This window comes from Oncorhynchus mykiss, chromosome 2, assembly GCF_013265735.2.
Source record: "Oncorhynchus mykiss isolate Arlee chromosome 2, USDA_OmykA_1.1, whole genome shotgun sequence".
NCBI lineage: Eukaryota > Metazoa > Chordata > Actinopteri > Salmoniformes > Salmonidae > Oncorhynchus > Oncorhynchus mykiss.
Genome location: NC_048566.1, coordinates 99,695,326 through 99,715,054, shown reverse-complemented (window position 1 = coordinate 99,715,054; position 19,729 = coordinate 99,695,326). Strand labels below are relative to the sequence as shown.

General features: G+C 47.3%; 1 protein-coding gene across 3 annotated transcripts in view; it reads left to right on the top strand.

Moving 5' to 3' along the window:
• LOC110502568 (cingulin-like protein 1) overlaps window positions 1-17,836 on the top strand; it is a 28,109-nt gene extending 10,273 nt beyond the window's left edge. Inside the window, exons 8-21 of one of the 3 annotated variants that reach the window (XR_005039255.1) lie at window positions 1,130-1,342; window positions 1,463-1,570; window positions 2,889-2,987; window positions 3,144-3,248; window positions 3,503-3,655; window positions 4,100-4,270; window positions 4,943-5,095; window positions 7,057-7,146; window positions 9,895-9,978; window positions 10,112-10,236; window positions 11,575-11,683; window positions 16,653-16,816; window positions 16,934-17,399; window positions 17,436-17,836. Coding sequence is in view for 2 of the 3 variants with exons in the window: in XM_036960789.1 (XP_036816684.1) it covers window positions 1,130-1,342; window positions 1,463-1,570; window positions 2,889-2,987; window positions 3,144-3,248; window positions 3,503-3,655; window positions 4,100-4,270; window positions 4,943-5,095; window positions 7,057-7,146; window positions 9,895-9,978; window positions 10,112-10,236; window positions 11,575-11,683; window positions 16,653-16,816; window positions 16,934-17,018 (1,659 nt within the window). In the remaining variant the exon portion in view is untranslated. Of the gene's footprint in view, window positions 1-1,129; window positions 1,343-1,462; window positions 1,571-2,888; window positions 2,988-3,143; window positions 3,249-3,502; window positions 3,656-4,099; window positions 4,271-4,942; window positions 5,096-7,056; window positions 7,147-9,894; window positions 9,979-10,111; window positions 10,237-11,574; window positions 11,684-16,652; window positions 16,817-16,933 lie in introns of all 3 variants that reach the window. The other 2 variants (XM_036960789.1, XM_036960790.1) reach the window with 2 other exon arrangements.
• The last annotated feature ends 1,893 nt before the right edge of the window (window positions 17,837-19,729 follow it).

The window sequence follows — 19,729 nt, the reverse complement described above, 5'->3', positions numbered from 1 at the left end:
GTACCGTAATACCCTGTATATAGCCTCCACATTGACTCTGTACCGGTATCCCCTGTATATAACCTCCACATTGACTCTGTACCAGTACCCCCTGTATATAGTCTCCACATTGACTATGTACCGTAACACCTTGTATATAACCTCCACGTTGACTCTGTACCGGTACCCCCTGTATATAGCCTCCACATTGACTCTGTACCGTAACACCCTGTATATAGCCTCCACATTGACTCTGCACCGTAACACCCTGTATATAGCCTCCACATTGACTCTGTACCGGTACCCCCCTGTATATAGCCTCCACATTGACTCTGTACCGTAATACCCTGTATATAGCCTCCACATTGACTCTGTACCGGTACCCCCTGTATATAGCCTCCACATTGAGTCTGTACCGTAATACCCTGTATATAGCCTCCACATTGACTCTGTACCGGTACCCCCTGTATATAGCCTCCACACTGACTCTGTACCGTAACACCCTGTATATAGCCTCCACATTGACTCTGTACCGGTACCCCCTGTATATAGCCTCTACATTGACTCTGTACCGTAATACCCTGTATAGAGCCTCCACATTGACTCTGTACCGTAACACCCTGTATATAGCCTCCACACTGACTCTGTACCGTAATACCCTGTATATAGCCTCCACACTGACTCTGTACCGTAATACACTGTATAAATCCTCGTTGTTATTATTCTTATTGTGTTACTTTTTATTATTACTTTTTATTTTATTTTATTTGGTAAATATTGTCTTAACTCTTATTGAACTGCACTGTTGGTTAAAAGGCTTGTAAGTAAAGCATTTCACGGGTAAGGTCTACACTTGTTGTATTCGTCGCATGTGACAAATAAAGTTTGATTTGATTTGTATAGACCATATAGAGTGTGTACTATTCTTACACATATTACAAGTGTATTTTCTACTTTTGAAGAGAGGAAGAAGGTGGTCACTTTAATTGTCACGAGGAAACGGTAAAGAATATTCCGTTTTGTTCCGACCCCCTCCGAGACACAAGCACACAGGAAGTAAAAACCTTGCTATTAGGATGGCTCTGAAGCACGGAGTTCAAGTCAGAACTAGATGGATTTCTAGAAGTTAAAAGATGTGTCTGTTTTTTAGGATCTGGCCCAGCTGCGGTTGGACTTCCAGGAGCTCATTCAGGTGCAGGAGGAGCAGGAGGAGGTGCTACACTGGAGGGAGAGGGAGCTGACCGCCCTGAAGGGAGCGCTGAAGGAGGAAGTGGAGAGTCATGACAAGGAGCTGGGCATTATGAAGGAGGTGTACGACAAGGAGGTGCAGAAGCTCCAAGAGGAGGTGGAGGAGGTGAAAGAGGTAAATGATGAGTTGAGTTGAATTGAATTGAATATCCCAGTAGCTCAATAGCATAACTTAATGTTCCACTCAACATATTGTATCTTGTGTGTGTTCTAACTCCCTCTGTCTCCCTGTCAGAGTAACACAGTTCTGAGCCAGGAGAAGAAGGAGGTGGAGGAGGAGAGAGGGGAGGCCCGGGGCCAGGTGAAGGAGCGGATCCAGGAGAGAGAGGAGCTTAAGGGACAGGTACTGGGGCATTATGTACTACAGCACCCATAATGCTGTACTACAGCACCCATAATGCTGTACTACAGCACCCATAATGCTGTACTACAGTACCCATAATGCTGTAATACAATACCCATAATGCTGTACTACAGTACCCATAATGCTGTACTACAGTACCCATAATGCTGTACTACAGCACCCATAATGCTGTACTACAGCACCCATAATGCTGTACTACAGCACCCATAATGCTGTACTACAGCACCCATAATGCTGTACTACAGTACCCATAATGATGTACTACAGTACCCATAATGATGTACTACAGTACCCATAATGCACTGTACTACTGTACCCATAATGATGTAATACAATACCCATAATGCTGTACTACAGTACCCGTAATGCACTACTACAGTACCCGTAATGCACTATACTACAGTACCCGTAATGCACTATACTACAGAACCCATAATGCTGTACTACAGCACCCATAATGCTGTACTACAGTACCCATAATGCTGTAATACAATACCCATAATGCTGTACTACAGTACCCATAATGCTGTACTACAGTACCCATAATGCTGTACTACAGCACCCATAATGCTGTACTACAGCACCCATAATGCTGTACTACAGCACCCATAATGCTGTACTACAGCACCCATAATGCTGTACTACAGTACCCATAATGATGTACTACAGTACCCATAATGATGTACTACAGTACCCATAATGCACTGTACTACTGTACCCATATTGATGTAATACAATACCCATAATGCTGTACTACAGTACCCGTAATGCACTATACTACAGTACCCGTAATGCACTATACTACAGAACCCATAATGCTGTACTACAGTACCCATAATGCACTATACTACAGTACCCATAATGATGTGCTACAATATCCATAATGCTCTGTACAGCGTGTCCAGATAACATATCAGGGCCCGTATTCATAAAATATCTGAGTATGAGTGCTGATCTAGGATCAGGTCCCTCACGTCTATTTAATCTAATTCATTAGGATATATAAATATATATATATATATATATATATATATATTTTTTTTTTTACAGTGTAACCTAACGTAGCATATATTTAGCATACTAAAGCAGTCAAAGGTAATATATCATACTAAACGATCAAGAAGTAGGATACTAGTCGTTAATATTGTGCGACCGCTATTACACTGGTAGCTTAAGGTAAGGAACATAATCATACTAAATGGAGAGGCACCGACTTCAGTAAATATAATACGTTTTGCTCGGAGACCAGGTTGTCCTGAAGCTAACATAATTGTGTCCCATCTCTACACTAACCCAGGTAGAGGAGCTGGAGAGCAAGGTGGACCAGCTCAACCTCGTCATCAAGGAGTCCAAAACTCTACAGAGACAGCTGGTGAAATGCGTAGAGCAACTCAAGGTGAGGTAGAGGAAGGGAGGGAGGAAGGAAGGAAGGAAGGGAGGAAGGAAGGGAGCACCTGGAGGGAAATATAGACTCTCGATGATGTAGAACGTTCTACAAAATGCCTCATAAACTGAGTTTTTAGATAAATTAATAATAAATGTGTTTCCACAGCGAGAGAAGCAGCAGGTGGAGGGAACGCTAGCGGAGGTGAAGGAGAAGGAAGAGGAGATCAGCCAGACAAACAAAGACCAACTAATAAAGCTGGAGAATGTACAGGTCAGCAAAAAATGCTTGAAATGCATAATATGATAATAATAATAATAATAATAATGATAATAATAATAAATATATAATAATGAAATATACATAGTAGACTTTTATACAGGTAAACAAGTCTTTAAAAAAAAAAAAAACGATATTTCCAACTTGGACAACCTGTAGTTGTAGCAGTTATATGTAGTCTCCTGCTTCTCCGTAGTCTCACCACACACTAACACGGTCCTTTTGTCTGTGGTGCTTCCCTCTCACAGAGCGAGTTGACCCAGCTGAACCACCTCCACAGGGAGGCGAAAGAGAGGCTGAAGGAGGAGAGGAGGAGAACAGAGGAGCTCAGGATGATGAAGAGTGATCTGGAGGAGGAGAGGAGACTGCAGAACAGCACTGTGGAGAAACTGCAGAGGGAGGTGAGAGGGAGGGATGGGTAGAGGAGGGGATAGGGGGATGGGTAGAGGAGGGGATAGGGGGATGGGAAAGGGAGGGAGGTGTACTGTAGGTCATAGGCCACTGAGAAGTACATTGTGTTTCAATGAAGAGGACCAGTATAATTTCAATATTTATTTTTCTTGTCTCCACCCTTGAGTGCTGCTGGGTTTAGAAGTTATGATACTCATGAATTACACTAGAGTTCTCACCAGTGCAAATGATAGGCGTTGCATGAAAAACATCATCTATCATGAGGGGGAATGTTCAATGAGCACCATTCAGTCTGTTTTACTCCTTCCACTCGCTGTCTCTCTCTCTCTCTCTCTCTCTCTCTCTCTCTCTCTCTCTCTCTCTCTCTCTCTCTCTCTCTCTCTCTCTTCTCTCTCCCTCTCTCCTCTCTCCTCTCTCCTCTCTCTCTGCTCCAGATGAGTGTTAAGGTGGAGGAGTGTGAGGCGTCCACTGAGCAGCTCCAGCTGCAGGTTGATGAAGTCAGAAAGAAGAGCCACACAGAGCTGACTGAGCTCCAACAACAGCTGCAGGAAAAGAGACTGGACCTGGAGAAATCACAACAGAATACCAGAAAACTGCAGGAAGAGGTGTGGTGGGACATTTTCCTGTATTGAGTCACCGATGGATGGATCATAGTCTGATTATACTCTCTCTGTTTCTCTCTTTCTTTCTTTCTCTGCCCCTCTTTCTCTTTCTCTCTTTCTCTTACTCTCTTTCTATCTCTCTTTCTCTTACTCTTTCTCTCTCTCTCTCTTTCTCTCTCTCTCTTTATCTGTCTCTCTCTTTCTTTCTATCTTTCTCTCTTTCTCTCTCTCTCTCTTTATCTGTCTCTCTCTTTCTTTCTATCTCTCTCTCTCTCTCTCTCTCTCTCTCTCTCTCTCTCTCTCTCATGCTTCAGAGAGAAGGAACTGAGCAGTGATTCTAGAGTTGAAAGGTTTATCAGGAGAGGAGACCGTAATGTAAAATGAAAGCTATTGAACAGTTGTTTCATGTTTAATATGTTATGTGTGCGTTAGCTTAGCATATAGCATTCCCTACCTGGACTTGGCTCTGTCTGGGCTATGAACCAGGCTCCTCCATGTCTCCAACACACGCGACTAACCCGCTTGACAACGTACGAGCCGATTTGAGCTATAGAAAACGAGTCCTATTTGATAGCTCCACTGGCGACATTTCAAGCTAGCTAGTTCTTAACTCTGTTACGTGTGTGTGTGTGTGTGTGTGTGTGTGTGTGTGTGTGTGTGTGTGTGTTCGTTCAGCTACTTACCCTGGAGCAGGGTCTGGAGCGGGGTCGTAGGGAGTGGGAGGAGGCCCAGCAGAGAGGCAGACAACTGGAGAGGAAGGTGGAGGAGCTGGAGGAGAGGAACGCTCATGCCCAGGAGGACCACGCCCGACAGGTCAAACTCATTGAGGTACTGTTATTGTGTGTGTGTGTGGAGGAGAGGCAACTAGACAAACTATAAAAAACGTACCTTACATACGATATGGATCTATTGCGATATGGATCTATTGCGATATGGATCTATTGCGATATGGATCTATTGCGATATGGATCTATTGCGATATGGATCTATTGCGATATGGATCTATTGCGATATGGATCTATTGCGATATGGATCTCTTGCGATATGGATCTATTGGATTGTGTAAAAAGAAACTATCAGTACGGTTGGCTTCCACACGAGATGGGATTTTATTGTGTTGTACCACAACCCCCTCATCTGGTTTTAACACCCATCCTCAGAGCATCCCCCCGGTACCCTAAGGGCATCCCCACCCCGTACCCTAAGGGCATCCCTCCCCCCCGTACCCTAAGGGCATCCCCCCCCCGTACCCTAAGGGCATCCCCACCCCGTACCCTAAGGGCATCCCTCCCCCCCGTACCCTAAGGGCATCCCCGCCCCCCCCCGTACCCTAAGGGCATTCCCCCCGCCGTTCCCTCAGGGCAACCTCCCACCGTTCCCTCAGGGCAACCCCCCCCCCCCCCCGCCCGTACTGCAAGACAAATGTTTCCCACTCTGACTCGTTGACATGTTTACCTCTTCAAATCCCTCTATTTCCACCTGCATGTCCTTGTAGAGATGAGGGGAGTGGAAAAGCTCGGCAGTTGCTGATTTACCACTGAGACTTACCGATAACTGCTGTTTGTGTTGCTGATGGCAAAACATGTTGTCACCTGCACCAGTGGCAGGTAGAATCCACAGACCAGTCTATACAAGTCATGTATAGAAAGCAACACTAAATGGTTATAAGATATGTCTTGACAGTGTTATTATTTAACGAGGCAAGTCAGTTAAGAACAAATTCTTATTTACAATGACAGCCTAGGAACAGTTGGTTAACTGCCTTGTTCATGGGGCAGAACGACAGATTTTTACCTTGTCAGCTCGGGGGATTCGATCTAGCAACCTTTCCGGGTCAATGGCCCAACGCTCTAACCACTAGGATACCTGCCGCCCCTCCACTCTAACCACTAGGATACCTGCCGCCCCTCCACTCTAACCACTAGGATACCTGCCGCCCCTCCACTCTAACCACTAGGATACCTGCCGCCCCTCCACTCTAACCACTAGGATACCTGCCGCCCCTCCACTCTAACCACTAGACTACCTGCCGCCCCTCCACTCTAACCACTAGACTACCTGCCACCCCTCCACTCTAACCACTAGACTACCTGCCACCCCTCCACTCTAACCACTAGGCTACCTGCCGCCCCTCCACTCTAACCTCTAGACTACCTGCCACCCCTCCACTCTAACCACTAGGCTACCTGCCACCCCTCCACTCTAACCACTAGGCTACCTGCCGCCCCTCCACTCTAACCACTAGACTACCTGCCACCCCTCCACACTAACCACTAGACTACCTGCCGCCCCTCCACTCTAACCTCTAGGCTACCCTGCTGCCCCTCCACTCTAACCACTAGGCTACCTGCCGCCCCTCCACTCTAACCACTAGGCTACCTGCCACCCCTCCACTCTAACCACTAGACTACCTGCCGCCCCTCCACTCTAACCACTAGGCTACCTGCCGCCCCTCCACTCTAACCACTAGGCTACCTGCCGCCCCTCCACTCTAACCACTAGGCTACCTGCCGCCCCTCCACTCTAACCACTAGGCTACCTGCCGCCCCTCCACTCTAACCACTAGGCTACCTGCCGCCCCTCCACTCTAACCACTAGGCTACCTGCCGCCCCTCCACTCTAACCACTAGGCTACCTGCCGTCCCTCCACTCTAACCACTAGACTACCTGCCGCCCCTCCACTCTAACCACTAGGCTACCTGCCGCCCCTCCACTCTAACCACTAGGCTACCCTGCGGCCCCATATTACGCATAACCACAGGTTATATATCCTGTGTTTCCTATTTCAGGGTCAGATGAGCCAACTGGAGCAGGATCTGCAGGATGAGAGGAGCAGTACAGATCTCCTGATGAACAGAGTGGATCAAGGAAAACAACAGGCCAGTACTCAGAAACACACACACACACACACACACACACACACACACACACACACACACACACACACACACACACACAGACACACACATACACACACACAGACACACACAGAGACACACAGAGACACACACACACACACAGAGACACACACACACACACACACACAGAGACACACACACACACAGACACACACAGACACACAGACACACACACAATAGATGGTGCCCAATCAGGGGCCTTCCCTCGCTAACGGCAGACATGAACCCATTTAAAAAAAATCAATATCACATTTAGGTCTGAGTTCTCAGATGTCTTCCTCTTCCAACAGTGAAAGTTGCTGAAATGAGAGGAAGGTCAGACTGGTCAGATCCTTTGTTTCCAGTATTACAATCCTTCTGTCAACAACTGCCTCCAAACACACTTGTTTATGTTTGTGAAACGCTGATGCAGCTATAAATGCATTGTGTGTGCGCGTGTGTGGGTGTGTATGTCGGTAAAGTAGGCCAGACTAATTAAAACACAACATGAATCTGTTACCGTCCCTTTACACTCCCTTTACTGTTTTTTTTACCTTTATTTAACTAGGCAAGTCAGTTAAGAACAAACTCTTATTTTCTAGGAACAGTGGGTTAACTGCCTGTTCAGGGGCAGAACAACAGATTTGTACCTTGTCAGTTCAGGGATTTGAACTTGCAACCTTCCGGTTACTAGTCCAACGCTCTAACCACTAGGCTACCCTGCCGCCACTTTACACTCCCTTTACTGCCCCTTTACTCTCTTTACACTCCCTTTACTGTCCCTTTACACTCCCTTTACTGTCCCTTTACACTTACTTTACTGTCCCTTTACACTCCCTTACTGTCCCTTTACACTCCCTTTACTGTCCCTTTACACTCCCTTTACTGTCCCTTTACACTTACTTTACTGTCCCTTTACACTCCCTTTATACTCCCCCTTTACACTCCCTTTACTGTCCCTTTACACTCCCTTTACTGTCCCTTTACACTCCCTTTATACTCCCCCTTTACACTCCCTTTACTGTCCCTTTACTGTCACTTTACACTCCCTTTACTGTCCCTTTACGCTCCCTTTACTGTCCCTTTACACTCCCTTTACACTCCCTTTACTCTCACTTTACTGTCACTTTACACTCCCTTTACTGTCCCTTTACACTCCCTTTACTGTCCCTTTACACTCCCTTTACTGTCCCTTTACACTCCCTTTACTGTCCCTTTACACTCCCTTTACTGTCCCTTTACTGTCCCTTTACACTCCCTTTACTGTCCCTTTACACTCCCTTTACTGTCCCTTTACTGTCACTTTACACTCCCTTTACTGTCCCTTGCAGTCCTTTTACTGTCCCTTTACACTCCCTTTACTATCCCTTTACTGTCCCTTTACACTCCATTTACTGTCCCTTTACACTCCCTTTAATGTCCCCTTTACACTCCCTTTACTGTCCCTTTACACTCCCTTTAATGTCCCCTTTACACTCCCTTTGCTGTCCCTTTACTGTCACTTTACACTCCCTTTAATGTCCCCTTTACATTCCCTTTACACTCCCTTTACACTCCCTTTACTGTCCCTTTACACTCCCTTTACTGTCCCTTTACACTTCCTTTACACTCCCTTTACTGTCCCTTTACACTCCATTTACACTCCCTTTACTGTTCCTTACTGTCCCTTTACACTCCCTTTACTGTTCCTTTACTGTAACTTTACTGTAACTTTACTTTCCCTTTACTGTCCCTTTACATTCCCTTTACACTCCCTTTACTGTCCCTTTACACTCCCTTTGCTGTCCCTTTACTGTCCATTTATACTCCCTTTACACTCCCTTTACAGCCCCTTTACTGTCCCTTTTACAGCCCTGTTACTGTCCCTTTACACTCCCTTTACTGTCCCTTTACACTCCCTTTGCTGTCCCTTTACTGTCCCTTTACACTCCCTTTGCTGTCCCTTTACTGTCCATTTATACTCCCTTTACACTCCCTTTACAGCCCCTTTACTGTCCCTTTACAGCCCTTTTACTGTCCCTTTACACTCCCTTTACTGTCCCTTTACACTCCCTTTACACTCCCTTTACTGTCCCTTTACACTCCCTTTACTGTCCCTTTACTGTCACTTTACACTACCTTTACTGTCCCTTTACACTCCCTTTACACTTCCTTTACACTCACTTTACTGTCCCTTTACACTCACTTTACTGTCCATTTACACTCCCTTTTCTGTCCCTTTACTGTCACTTTACACTGCCTTTACTGTCCCTTTACACTCCCTTTACACTTCCTTTACACTCACTTTACTGTCCCTTTACACTCACTTTACTGTCCCTTTACACTCACTTTATTGTCCCTTTACTGTTACTTTACTGTCCCTTTACACTCCCTTTACTGTTACTTTACACTCCCTTACTGTCCCTTTACACTCCCTTTACTGTCCCTTTACACTCCCTTTACACTCCCTTTCAGTAGAGTCCTCCTCTCGGCCGGGGCCTCTGTCTAACTGTCAGTAGAGTCCTCCTCTCGGCAGAGGCCTCTGTCTAACTGTCAGTAGAGTCCTCCTCTCGGCCGGGGTCACTGACTAACTGTCAGTAGAGAATAGTCTTTTGGGATCCTGCTCACTTGCTGTCTGATCTAGAATGAAACACAAACAGACAGACCAGACATCATGTCCATAATAGTTTCATAATGGCTTCTGCAGTGTGTAGTGGAGGCCTATTCATGTCTCTTTCTCTCTGCTGACAGATGGAGCTGATAAGAGGTGAGCTGCTGCAGGAGAGAGCAGTCAAACAGGACCTGGAGTGTGACAAGATCACTCTGGAGAGACAGGTAAACTTCTAACCCCTGTGACATCACCAATCTCTCTCTGCAGTCGACGATTGAACCTGTCATGATGATGACCCAGTGCTTCCTGACCCTCTTATACAACATGTCATGCTCACCCGGTATTGTTCTCTTCCAGAATAAGGACCTGAAGAGTAGGGTGTCTCATCTAGAGGGCTCTCAGAGGTCCAATCAGGATGTTGTGGTTTCCAGACTGGAGGGAAGGATCCAGGAGCTGGAGGGGAGGCTGGAGGGAGAGGAGAGGTGAGATGGAGGGGAGAGGAGAGGTGATGAGAGGTGGAGGGGAGAGTAGATGAGTTGTGGGGGAGAGCTGAGGCTGCAGGGAGAGGAGGTGGAGGGGAGAGGAGATGAGAGGTGGAGGGGAGAGGAGATGAGAGGGGAGAGGAGATGAGAGGTGAGGGGAGCTGAGGCTGCAGGGAGAGGAGGTGGAGGGGAGAGCTGAGGCTGCAAGGAGAGGAGGTGGAGGGGAGAGCTGGGGCTGCAGGGAGAGGAGGTGGAGGGGAGAGATGTGAGGTGATGAGAGAGATGAGAGGTGATGAGAGAGATGAGAGGTGATGAGAGGTGGAGGGGAGAGTAGATGAGTTGTGGGGGAGCGCTGAGGCTGCAGGGAGAGGAGGTGAAGGGGAGAGGAGATGAGAGGTGGAGGGGAGAGATAAGAGGTGGCGGGGAGAGATGAGAGGTGGAGGGGAGAGATGAGAGGTGGAGGGGAGAGGAGATGAGTTGTGGGGGAGAGCTGAGGCTGCAGGGAGAGGAGGTGGAGGGGAGAGGAGATGAGAGGTGGAGGGGAGATGAGAGGTGGAGAGGAGATGAGAGGTGGAGGGGAGAGAAGATGAGAGGTGCAGGGAGAGGAGATGAGCGATGCAGGGGAGAGCTGAGCCTGCAGGGAGGGGGAGATGTGAGGGTGGAGGGGAGAGCTGAGGCTGCAGGGAGAGGAGATGGAGGGGAGAGCTGAGGCTGCAGGGAGAGGAGATGGAGGGGAGAGCTGAGGCTGCAGGGAGGGGAGAGGAGGTGGAGGGGAGAGCTGAGGCTGCAGGGAGAGGAGAGGTGGAGGGGAAAGCTGAGGCTGCAGGGAGAGGAGAGGAGAGGTGGAGGGGAGAGGAGAGGAGAGGTGGAGGGGAGAGCTGAGGCTGCATGGAGGGGAGAGGAGATGAGAGTTGGAGGGGAGAGCTGAGGCTAGAGAGAGAGGAGAGGTGGAGGGGAGAGCTGAGGCTGCAGAGAGAGGAGGTGGAGGGGAAAGCTGAGGCTGCAGGGAGAGGAGAGGAGAGGTGGAGGGGAGAGCTGAGGCTGCAGGGAGAGGAGAGGTGGAGGGGAGAGCTGAGGCTGCAGGGAGAGGAGGTGGAGGGGAGAGCTGAGGCTGCAGGGAGAGGAGAGGAGAGGTGGAGGGGAGAGCTGAGGCTGCAGGGAGGGGAGAGGAGAGGTGGAGGGGAGAGCTGATGCTGGAGAGAGAGGAGAGGTGGAGGGGAGAGCTGAGGCTGCAGAAAGAGGAGATGAGAGGTGGAAGGGAAATTAAAGGTAAGGTGGAGGGGAGAGCTGATGACTGTGATCATGAGTGTCTGACAGGGTTTCATATTTTCTTCTCAGAGACAACATCAACCTGCAACAAGCCAACAGGAAACTAGAGAGAAAAGTGAAGGAGATGATGATTCAAGTGGACGATGAGCACATATCTATGCAGAACCAGAATGACCAGGTAACATGGACGATGAGCACATATCTATGCAGAACCAGGAACACCAGTGTTGCGTTCCCTAGCAACAAAACCAAACATGTCACTCAAACAGGAGGAGGAGCTTACAGAGTAACTGACCTCTAAACCAAAACTAAACATGTCACTCAAACAGGAGGAGGAGATTACAGAGTCACTGACCTCTAAACCAAAACTAAATCAAATCAAATCAAATCAAATGTATTTATATATCAGCTGATATCTCAAAGTGCTGTACAGAAACCCAGCCTAAAACCCCAAACAGCAAGCAATGCAGGTGTAGAAGCACGGTGGCTAGGAAAAACTCCCTAGAAAGGCCAAAACCTAGGAAGAAACCTAGAGAGGAACCAGGCTATGTGGGGTGGCCAGTCCTCTTCTGGCTGTGCCGGGTGGAGATTATAACAAAACATGGTCAAGATGTTCAAATGTTCATAAATGACCAGCATGGTCGAATAATAATAAGGCAGAATAGTTGAAACTGGAGCAGCAGCACAGTCAGGTGGACTGGGGACAGCAAGGAGTCATCATGTCAGGTCGTCCTGGGGCATGGTCCTAGGGCTCAGGTCCTCCGAGAGAGAGAAAGAGAGAAGGAGAGAATTAGAGAACGCACACTTAGATTCACACAGGACACCGAATAGGACAGGAGAAGTACTCCAGATATAACAAACTGACCCTAGCCCCCCGACACATAAACTACTGCAGCATAAATACTGGAGGCTGAGACAGGAGGGGTCAGGAACATGTCACTCAAACAGGAGGAGGAGCTTACAGAGTCGCTGACCTCTAAACCAAAACTAAACATGTCACTCAAACAGGAGGAGGAGGAGCTTACAGAGTCACTGACCTCTAAACCAAAACTAAACATGTCACTCAAACAGGAGGAGGAGGAGCTTACAGAGTCACTGACCTCTAAACCAAAACTAAACATGTCACTCAAACAGGAGGAGGAGGAGCTTACAGAGTCACTGACCTCTAAACCAAAACTAAACATGTCACTCAATCAGGAGGAGGAGGAGCTTACAGAGTCACTGACCTCTAAACCAAAACTAAACATGTCACTCAAACAGGAGGAGGAGGAGCTTACAGAGTCACTGACCTCTAAACCAAATCTAAACCGGTGTTGTTTTAGGAAGGGTTCTGAAAGACATTCATGAAAGTTGACTAGCCACAACAACTGTAACCTAAAAGACACCCACAATGAGCGCCCGCTAAATTTGCCCTAGAAGAGGCAAACAAAAGAAAACCCCAACACCGAACTTAGACAGGAAGAAACACACAAAGGAATGTTTTTCTAGAACTCAAATAGGCCGAGACAACTAAAGAGGTTGACCCTCCCACATCTCAAGACAACTGGAGCACCTGGGCCAGCCACTCTTATTTGGCACCTGGGCCAGCCACTCTTATTTGGCACCTGGGCCAGCTACTCTTATTTGACACCTGGGCCAGCTACTCTTATTTGACACCTGGGCCAGCTACTCTTATTTGACACCTGGGCCAGCCACTCTTATTTGACACCTGGGCCAGCCACTCTTATTTGGCACCTGGGCCAGCCACTCTTATTTGTCACACCTGGGCCAGCCACTCTTATTTGTCACACCTGGGCCAGCCACTCTTATTTGGCACCTGGGCCAGCTACTCTTATTTGACACCTGGGCCAGCTACTCTTATTTGACACCTGGGCCAGCTACTCTTATTTGACACCTGGGCCAGCCACTCTTATTTGACACCTGGGCCAGCCACTCTTATTTGACACCTGGGCCAGCCACTCTTATTTGACACCTGGGCCAGCCACTCTTATTTGACACCTGGGCCAGCCACTCTTATTTGACACCTGGGCCAGCCACTCTTATTTGACACCTGGGCCAGCCACTCTTATTTGGCACCTGGGCCAGACACTCTTATTTGTCACACCTGGGCCAGCACGGGTGAAACACCTTCTGACTAACGAGGTGGCACTATTCGGTGCGTCCAACCTCCTAAATGTATAAACCAAAGCCTGTAGCACCCGGTGAAGCATAACAACCTTCAAGTTCATTCAAACAGTTACTTTAACAATTATTTGAAGTGTACGTCATAACAGTGTCCGTAATGCCGTCATAAACGTGACATTACAAATGTTTTAAGATGACACGACATCTCTTATGTTTCTCTGAAAGTTAAGTGGCAAATTCAGATAAAAGTGTTACCATAGTTACAGGAAGACACAGGCGAGTCAAAGTAATTCACATCCATTGAGGACTTTTCATTGGCCAATTCACGGAGATCCTTCCTAATGTACACCTCTTATAGCTGACCCAGAAACTGAAGGCAGACAATACACCTCTTATAGCTGACCCAGTAGCTGACGACAGACCATATACCTCTTATAGCTGACCCAGAAGCTGAAGACAGACCATACACCTCTTATAGCTGACCCAGAAGCCAAAGACAGACAATACACCTCTTATAGCTGACCCAGAAGCTGATAACAGACAATACACCTCTAATAGCTGACCCAGAAGCTGAAGGCAGACAATACACCTCTTATAGCTGACCCAGAAGCTGAAGACAGACAATACACCTCTTATAGCTGACCCAGAAGCTGAAGACAGACAATACACCTCTAATAGCTGACCCAGAAGCTGAAGGCAGACAATACACCTCTTATAGCTGACACAGAAGCTGAAGACATACAATACACCTCTTATAGCTGACCCAGAAGCTGAAGACAGACAATACACCTCTAATAGCTGACCCAGAAGCTGAAGACAGACAATACACCTCTTATAGCTGACCCAGAAGCTGACGACAGACCATACACCTCTTATAGCTGACCCAGTAACCGACGACAGACCATACACCTCTTATAGCTGACCCAGAAGCCGAAGACAGACCATACACCTCTTATAGCTGACCCAGAAGCCGAAGACAGACAATACACCTCTTATAGCTGACCCAGAAGCTAACAACAGACCATACACCTCTAATAGCTGACCCAGAAGCCAAAGGCAGACCATACACCTCTTATAGCTGACCCAGATGCCGAAGACAGACAATACACCTCTTATAGCTGACCCAGAAGCTGACAACAGACAATACACCTCTAATAGCTGACCCAGAAGCTGAAGGCAGACAATACACCTCTTATAGCTGACCCAGAAGCTGAAGACAGACAATACACCTCTTATAGCTGACCCAGAAGCTGAAGACAGACAATACACCTCTTATAGCTGACCCAGAAGCTGAAGGCAGACAATACACCTCTTATAGCTGACCCAGAAGCCGAAGACAGACAATACACCTCTTATAGCTGACCCAGTAGCTGACGACAGACAGTACACCTCTTATAGCTGACCCAGAAGCCGAAGACAGACCATACACCTCTTATAGCTGACCCAGAAGCCGAAGACAGACAATACACCTCTTATAGCTGACCCAGAAGCTGACAATAGACAATACACCTCTAATAGCTGACCTAGAAGCTGAAGACATACAATACACCTCTTATAGCTGACCCAGAAGCTGAAGACAGACAATACACCTATTATAGCTGACCCAGAAGCTGAAGGCAGACAATACACCTCTTATAGCTGACCCAGAAGCTGAAGACAGACAATACACCTCTTATAGCTGACCCAGAAGCTGAAGACAGACAATACACCTCTTATAGCTGACCCAGAAGCCGAAGACAGACAATACACCTCTTATAGCTGACCCAGTAGCTGACGACAGACCATACACCTCTTATAGCTGACCCAGAAGCTGACGACAGACAATACACCTCTTATAGCTGACCCAGAAGCTGAAGACAGACAATACACCTCTTATAGCTGACCCAGTAGCTGAAGACAGACCACACACCTCTTATGGCTGACCCAGAAGCCGAAGACAGACAATACACCTCTTATAGCTGACCCAGTAGCTGACGACAGACAATACACCTCTTATTGCTGACCCAGTAGCTGACGACAGACCATACACCTCTTATAGCTGACCCAGAAGCCGAAGACAGACCATACACCTCTTATAGCTGACCCAGAAGCTGACGACAGACAATACACCTCTTATAGCTGACCCAGTAGCTGACGACAGACCATACACCTCTTATAGCTGACCCAGAAGCTGACGACAGACAATACACCTCTTATAGCTGACCCAGAAGCTGAAGACAGACAATACACCTCTTATAGCTGACCCAGAAGCTGACGACAGACCATACACCTCTTATAGCTGACCCAGAAGCCGAAGACAGACAATACACCTCTTATAGCTGACCCAGTAGCTGACGACAGACCATACACCTCTTATAGCTGACCCAGAAGCTGACGACAGACAATACACCTCTTATAGCTGACCCAGAAGCTGAAGACAGACAATACACCTCTTATAGCTGACCCAGTAGCTGAAGACAGACCACACACCTCTTATGGCTGACCCAGAAGCCGAAGACAGACAATACACCTCTTATAGCTGACCCAGAAGCTGACGACAGACAATACACCTCTTATAGCTGACCCAGAAGCTGAAGACAGACAATACACCTCTTATAGCTGACCCAGTAGCTGAAGACAGACCACACACCTCTTATGGCTGACCCAGAAGCCGAAGACAGACAATACACCTCTTATAGCTGACCCAGAAGCTGAAGACAGACCATACACCTCTTATAGCTGACCCAGAAGCTGAAGACAGACAAGCACTAAAGTAGCCAAGTACTAAATGGCTAGCTAGTTAGCGGTGCGCGCTAGTAGCGTTCAATCAGTGACGTCACCCACTTTGAGACCTTGAAAGTAGTTGTTTCCTTCGTTCCGCCAGGACCGCGGCTTTTAGTGGAGCGATAGGTAATGATGCTTCATGGGTGACAGTTTCACGGGTGTTCATAGGGTCTCTGGTTCGAGGACAAGTTGAAGGAGAACACTGTTAAACACATTAATGCATTGTTAAAACGATGTGCCATGTAACCCCCCTCTCCTAGCTGAACCAGAGGCTGAAGACCGCGAAGAGACAGATGGATGGGGCCGAGGAGGAGATAGAACGTCTGGAAAACTCTAAGAGGAAGTTACAAAGAGATCTGGACGAACAGATAGAGACCAACGATCAGATCCTCAGCCAGCTCAACGCCCTGCGTTCAGAGATGAGGTGAGTTAAATAAAACAGTGTGATGGTAAGGATCTTTCATTTATGACTAGTTTTTTTGTACCCTGCATTATTGTCGATATATATATAATGCTTCTACGGAAATGTGCTCCCCCCCAGGCGTAAGCAACAGAAATCAGCCCCGCTCCTGATGATCGAGAAGGCTGGTGATACTGTCTGTGAGGATGACATCAACTCTGACTGAAAGATGCACTAACTTACTTACTTATAGTACTCCGGCTTATTCCCACTGGGACACAAGGTCTCAACGAGCTCTTCATTCCCACTGGGACACAAGGTCTCAACGAGCTCTTCATTCCCACTGGGACACAAGGTCTCAACGAGCTCTTCATTCCCACTGGGACATGAGGTCTCAACGAGCTCTTCATTCCCACTGGGACACGAGGTCTCAACGAGCTCTTCATTCCCAATGGGACACGAGGTCTCAACGAGCTCTTCATTCCCACTGGGACACGAGGTCTCAACAAGCTCTTCATTCCCACTGGGACACAAGGTCTCAACGAGCTCTTCATTCCCACTGGGACACGAGGTCTCAACGAGCTCTTCATTCCCACTGGGACACGAGGTCTCAAGGAGCTCTTCATTCCCACTGGGACACAAGGTCACAAAGAGCTCCTTCCACTTGTTCTTATCCTTGGTGACATGTTGTGATGCTCTGACAGCCTGGTGAAAAGAATACAAGCAGTCAAGTCAAAAACAGATTTCCTGATTCTCACAAAGGGCCGGTAAAATCACAGTGAGGAATGAAAAGCGTTACAGAAGTTTCTCATTAAAACAATATTTCCATGTGCAACTCAAGTGTGGGTTTGGGCCTGTCTGTGGATTTCATAACCCTTTGCATTACACTGCCCTCCAGTGGCCATTGTAGAACTGCAGTTACAGGAGAAAATGTTTTCACTTTTCACCATCATAAATCAGTCCATAACTGTATTGTGTGCTGCATCACTTTTCCTTTCATAATGTAATTAACCTATAAATGAATAAAGGTTTATTCATAACTAACTTGTGTGAAATAAATGATGTAAAACAGGCTGTATATCTGCAAGGTTTTAAAGTATCTCAGGATTTCTTATACCCCCCCACACACACACACACACACACACACACACAACCTCCCCCAATTCACACCTTATGCAATTCGCCCCCCTGGTTAGAAGCATCTCGTCGTCTTCTCTACCTTTCCCCCACACGTTTTTCCGTTTAACTAAGCAAGTCAGTTAAGAACAAATTCTTATTTACAATGACCCACCTAGGAACAGTGGGTTCAGGGGTAGAACGGCAGATTTGTACCTTTTCAGCGCAGGGGATTCGATCCAGCAACCTTTAAAGCTCTAACCACTAAGCTACACTTGGCTTCAATACGTACATGCATCGTCAATGCAAAAACAGCCTATGTATTTTTAAATCTGTCTGGAGAGCCTTGTATGATAAGGAAACATTTCCTTGTTTATGGGTATTTATGACTCCAGTGTGTGTTAGCTGCATGGACAGTGTCATTGAGGACTTAAGGAATGATTATATTTTTTTGTCCATAAGCATCAATGTATCAACATAAACCTTTTTTTAAAAATTCAAATACAGGAATATATGTGCAACTAGCCAGCCTGAACAGCTCGTCGAACATCTCACTCTAAAATCATGGGCGTTAATATGGAGTTGGTACCCCGCCTTTGCTGCTATAACAGCCTCCGCTCTTCTGGGAAGACTTTCCACTAGATGTTGGAACATTGCTGCTATAACAGCCTCAACTCTTCTGGGAAGACTTTCCACTAGATGTTGGAACATTACTGCTATAACAGCCTCCACTCTTCTGGGAAGGCTTTCCACTAGATGTTGGAACATTGCTGCTATAACAGCCTCCACTCTTCTGGGAAGACTTTCCACTAGATGTTGGAACATTGCTGCTATAACAGCCTCCACTCTTCTGGGAAGACTTTCCACTAGATGTAGGAACATTGCTGCTATAACAACCTCCACTCTTCTGGGAAGGCTTTCCACTAGATGTAGGAACATTGCTGCTATAACAGCCTCCACTCTTCTGGGAAGGCTTTCCACTAGATGTTGGAACATTGCTGCTATAACAGCCTCCACTCTTCTGGGAAGGCTTTCCACTAGATGTTGGAACATTGCTGCTATAACAGCCTCCACTCTTCTGGGAAGGCTTTCCACTAGATGTTGGAACATTGCTGCTATAACAGCCTCCACTCTTCTGGGAAGGCTTTCCACTAGATGTTGGAACATTGCTGCTATAACAGCCTCCACTCTTCTGGGAAGGCTTTCCACTAGATGTTGGGACATTGCTGCTATAACAGCCTCGACTCTTCTGGGAAGACTTTCCACTAGATGTAGGAACATTGCTGCTATAACAGCCTCCACTCTTCTGGGAAGACTTTCCACTAGATGTAGGAACATTGCTGCTATAACAACCTCCACTCTTCTGGGAAGACTTTCCACTAGATGTAGGAACATTGCTGCTATAACAACCTCAACTCTTCTGGGAAGACTTTCCACTAGATGTTGGAACATTGCTGCTATAACAGCCTCCACTCTTCTGGGAAGGCTTTCCACTAGATGTTGGAACATTGCTGCTATAACAGCCTCCACTCTTCTGGGAAGGCTTTCCACTAGATGTTGGAACATTGCTGCTATAACAGCCTCCACTCATCTGGGAAGGCTTTCCACTAGATGGTGGAACATTGCTGCTATAACAGCCTCCACTCTTCTGGGAAGGCTTTCCACTAGATGGTGGAACATTGATGCAGGGGGACTTGCTTCCATTCAGGCACAAGAGCATTAGTGAGGTCGGGCACTGATGTTGGGCGACTAGGCCTGGGTCGCAGTCAGCCTTTTAATTCCTCCCAAATGTGTTCGATGGGGTCGAGGTCAGGGCTCTGT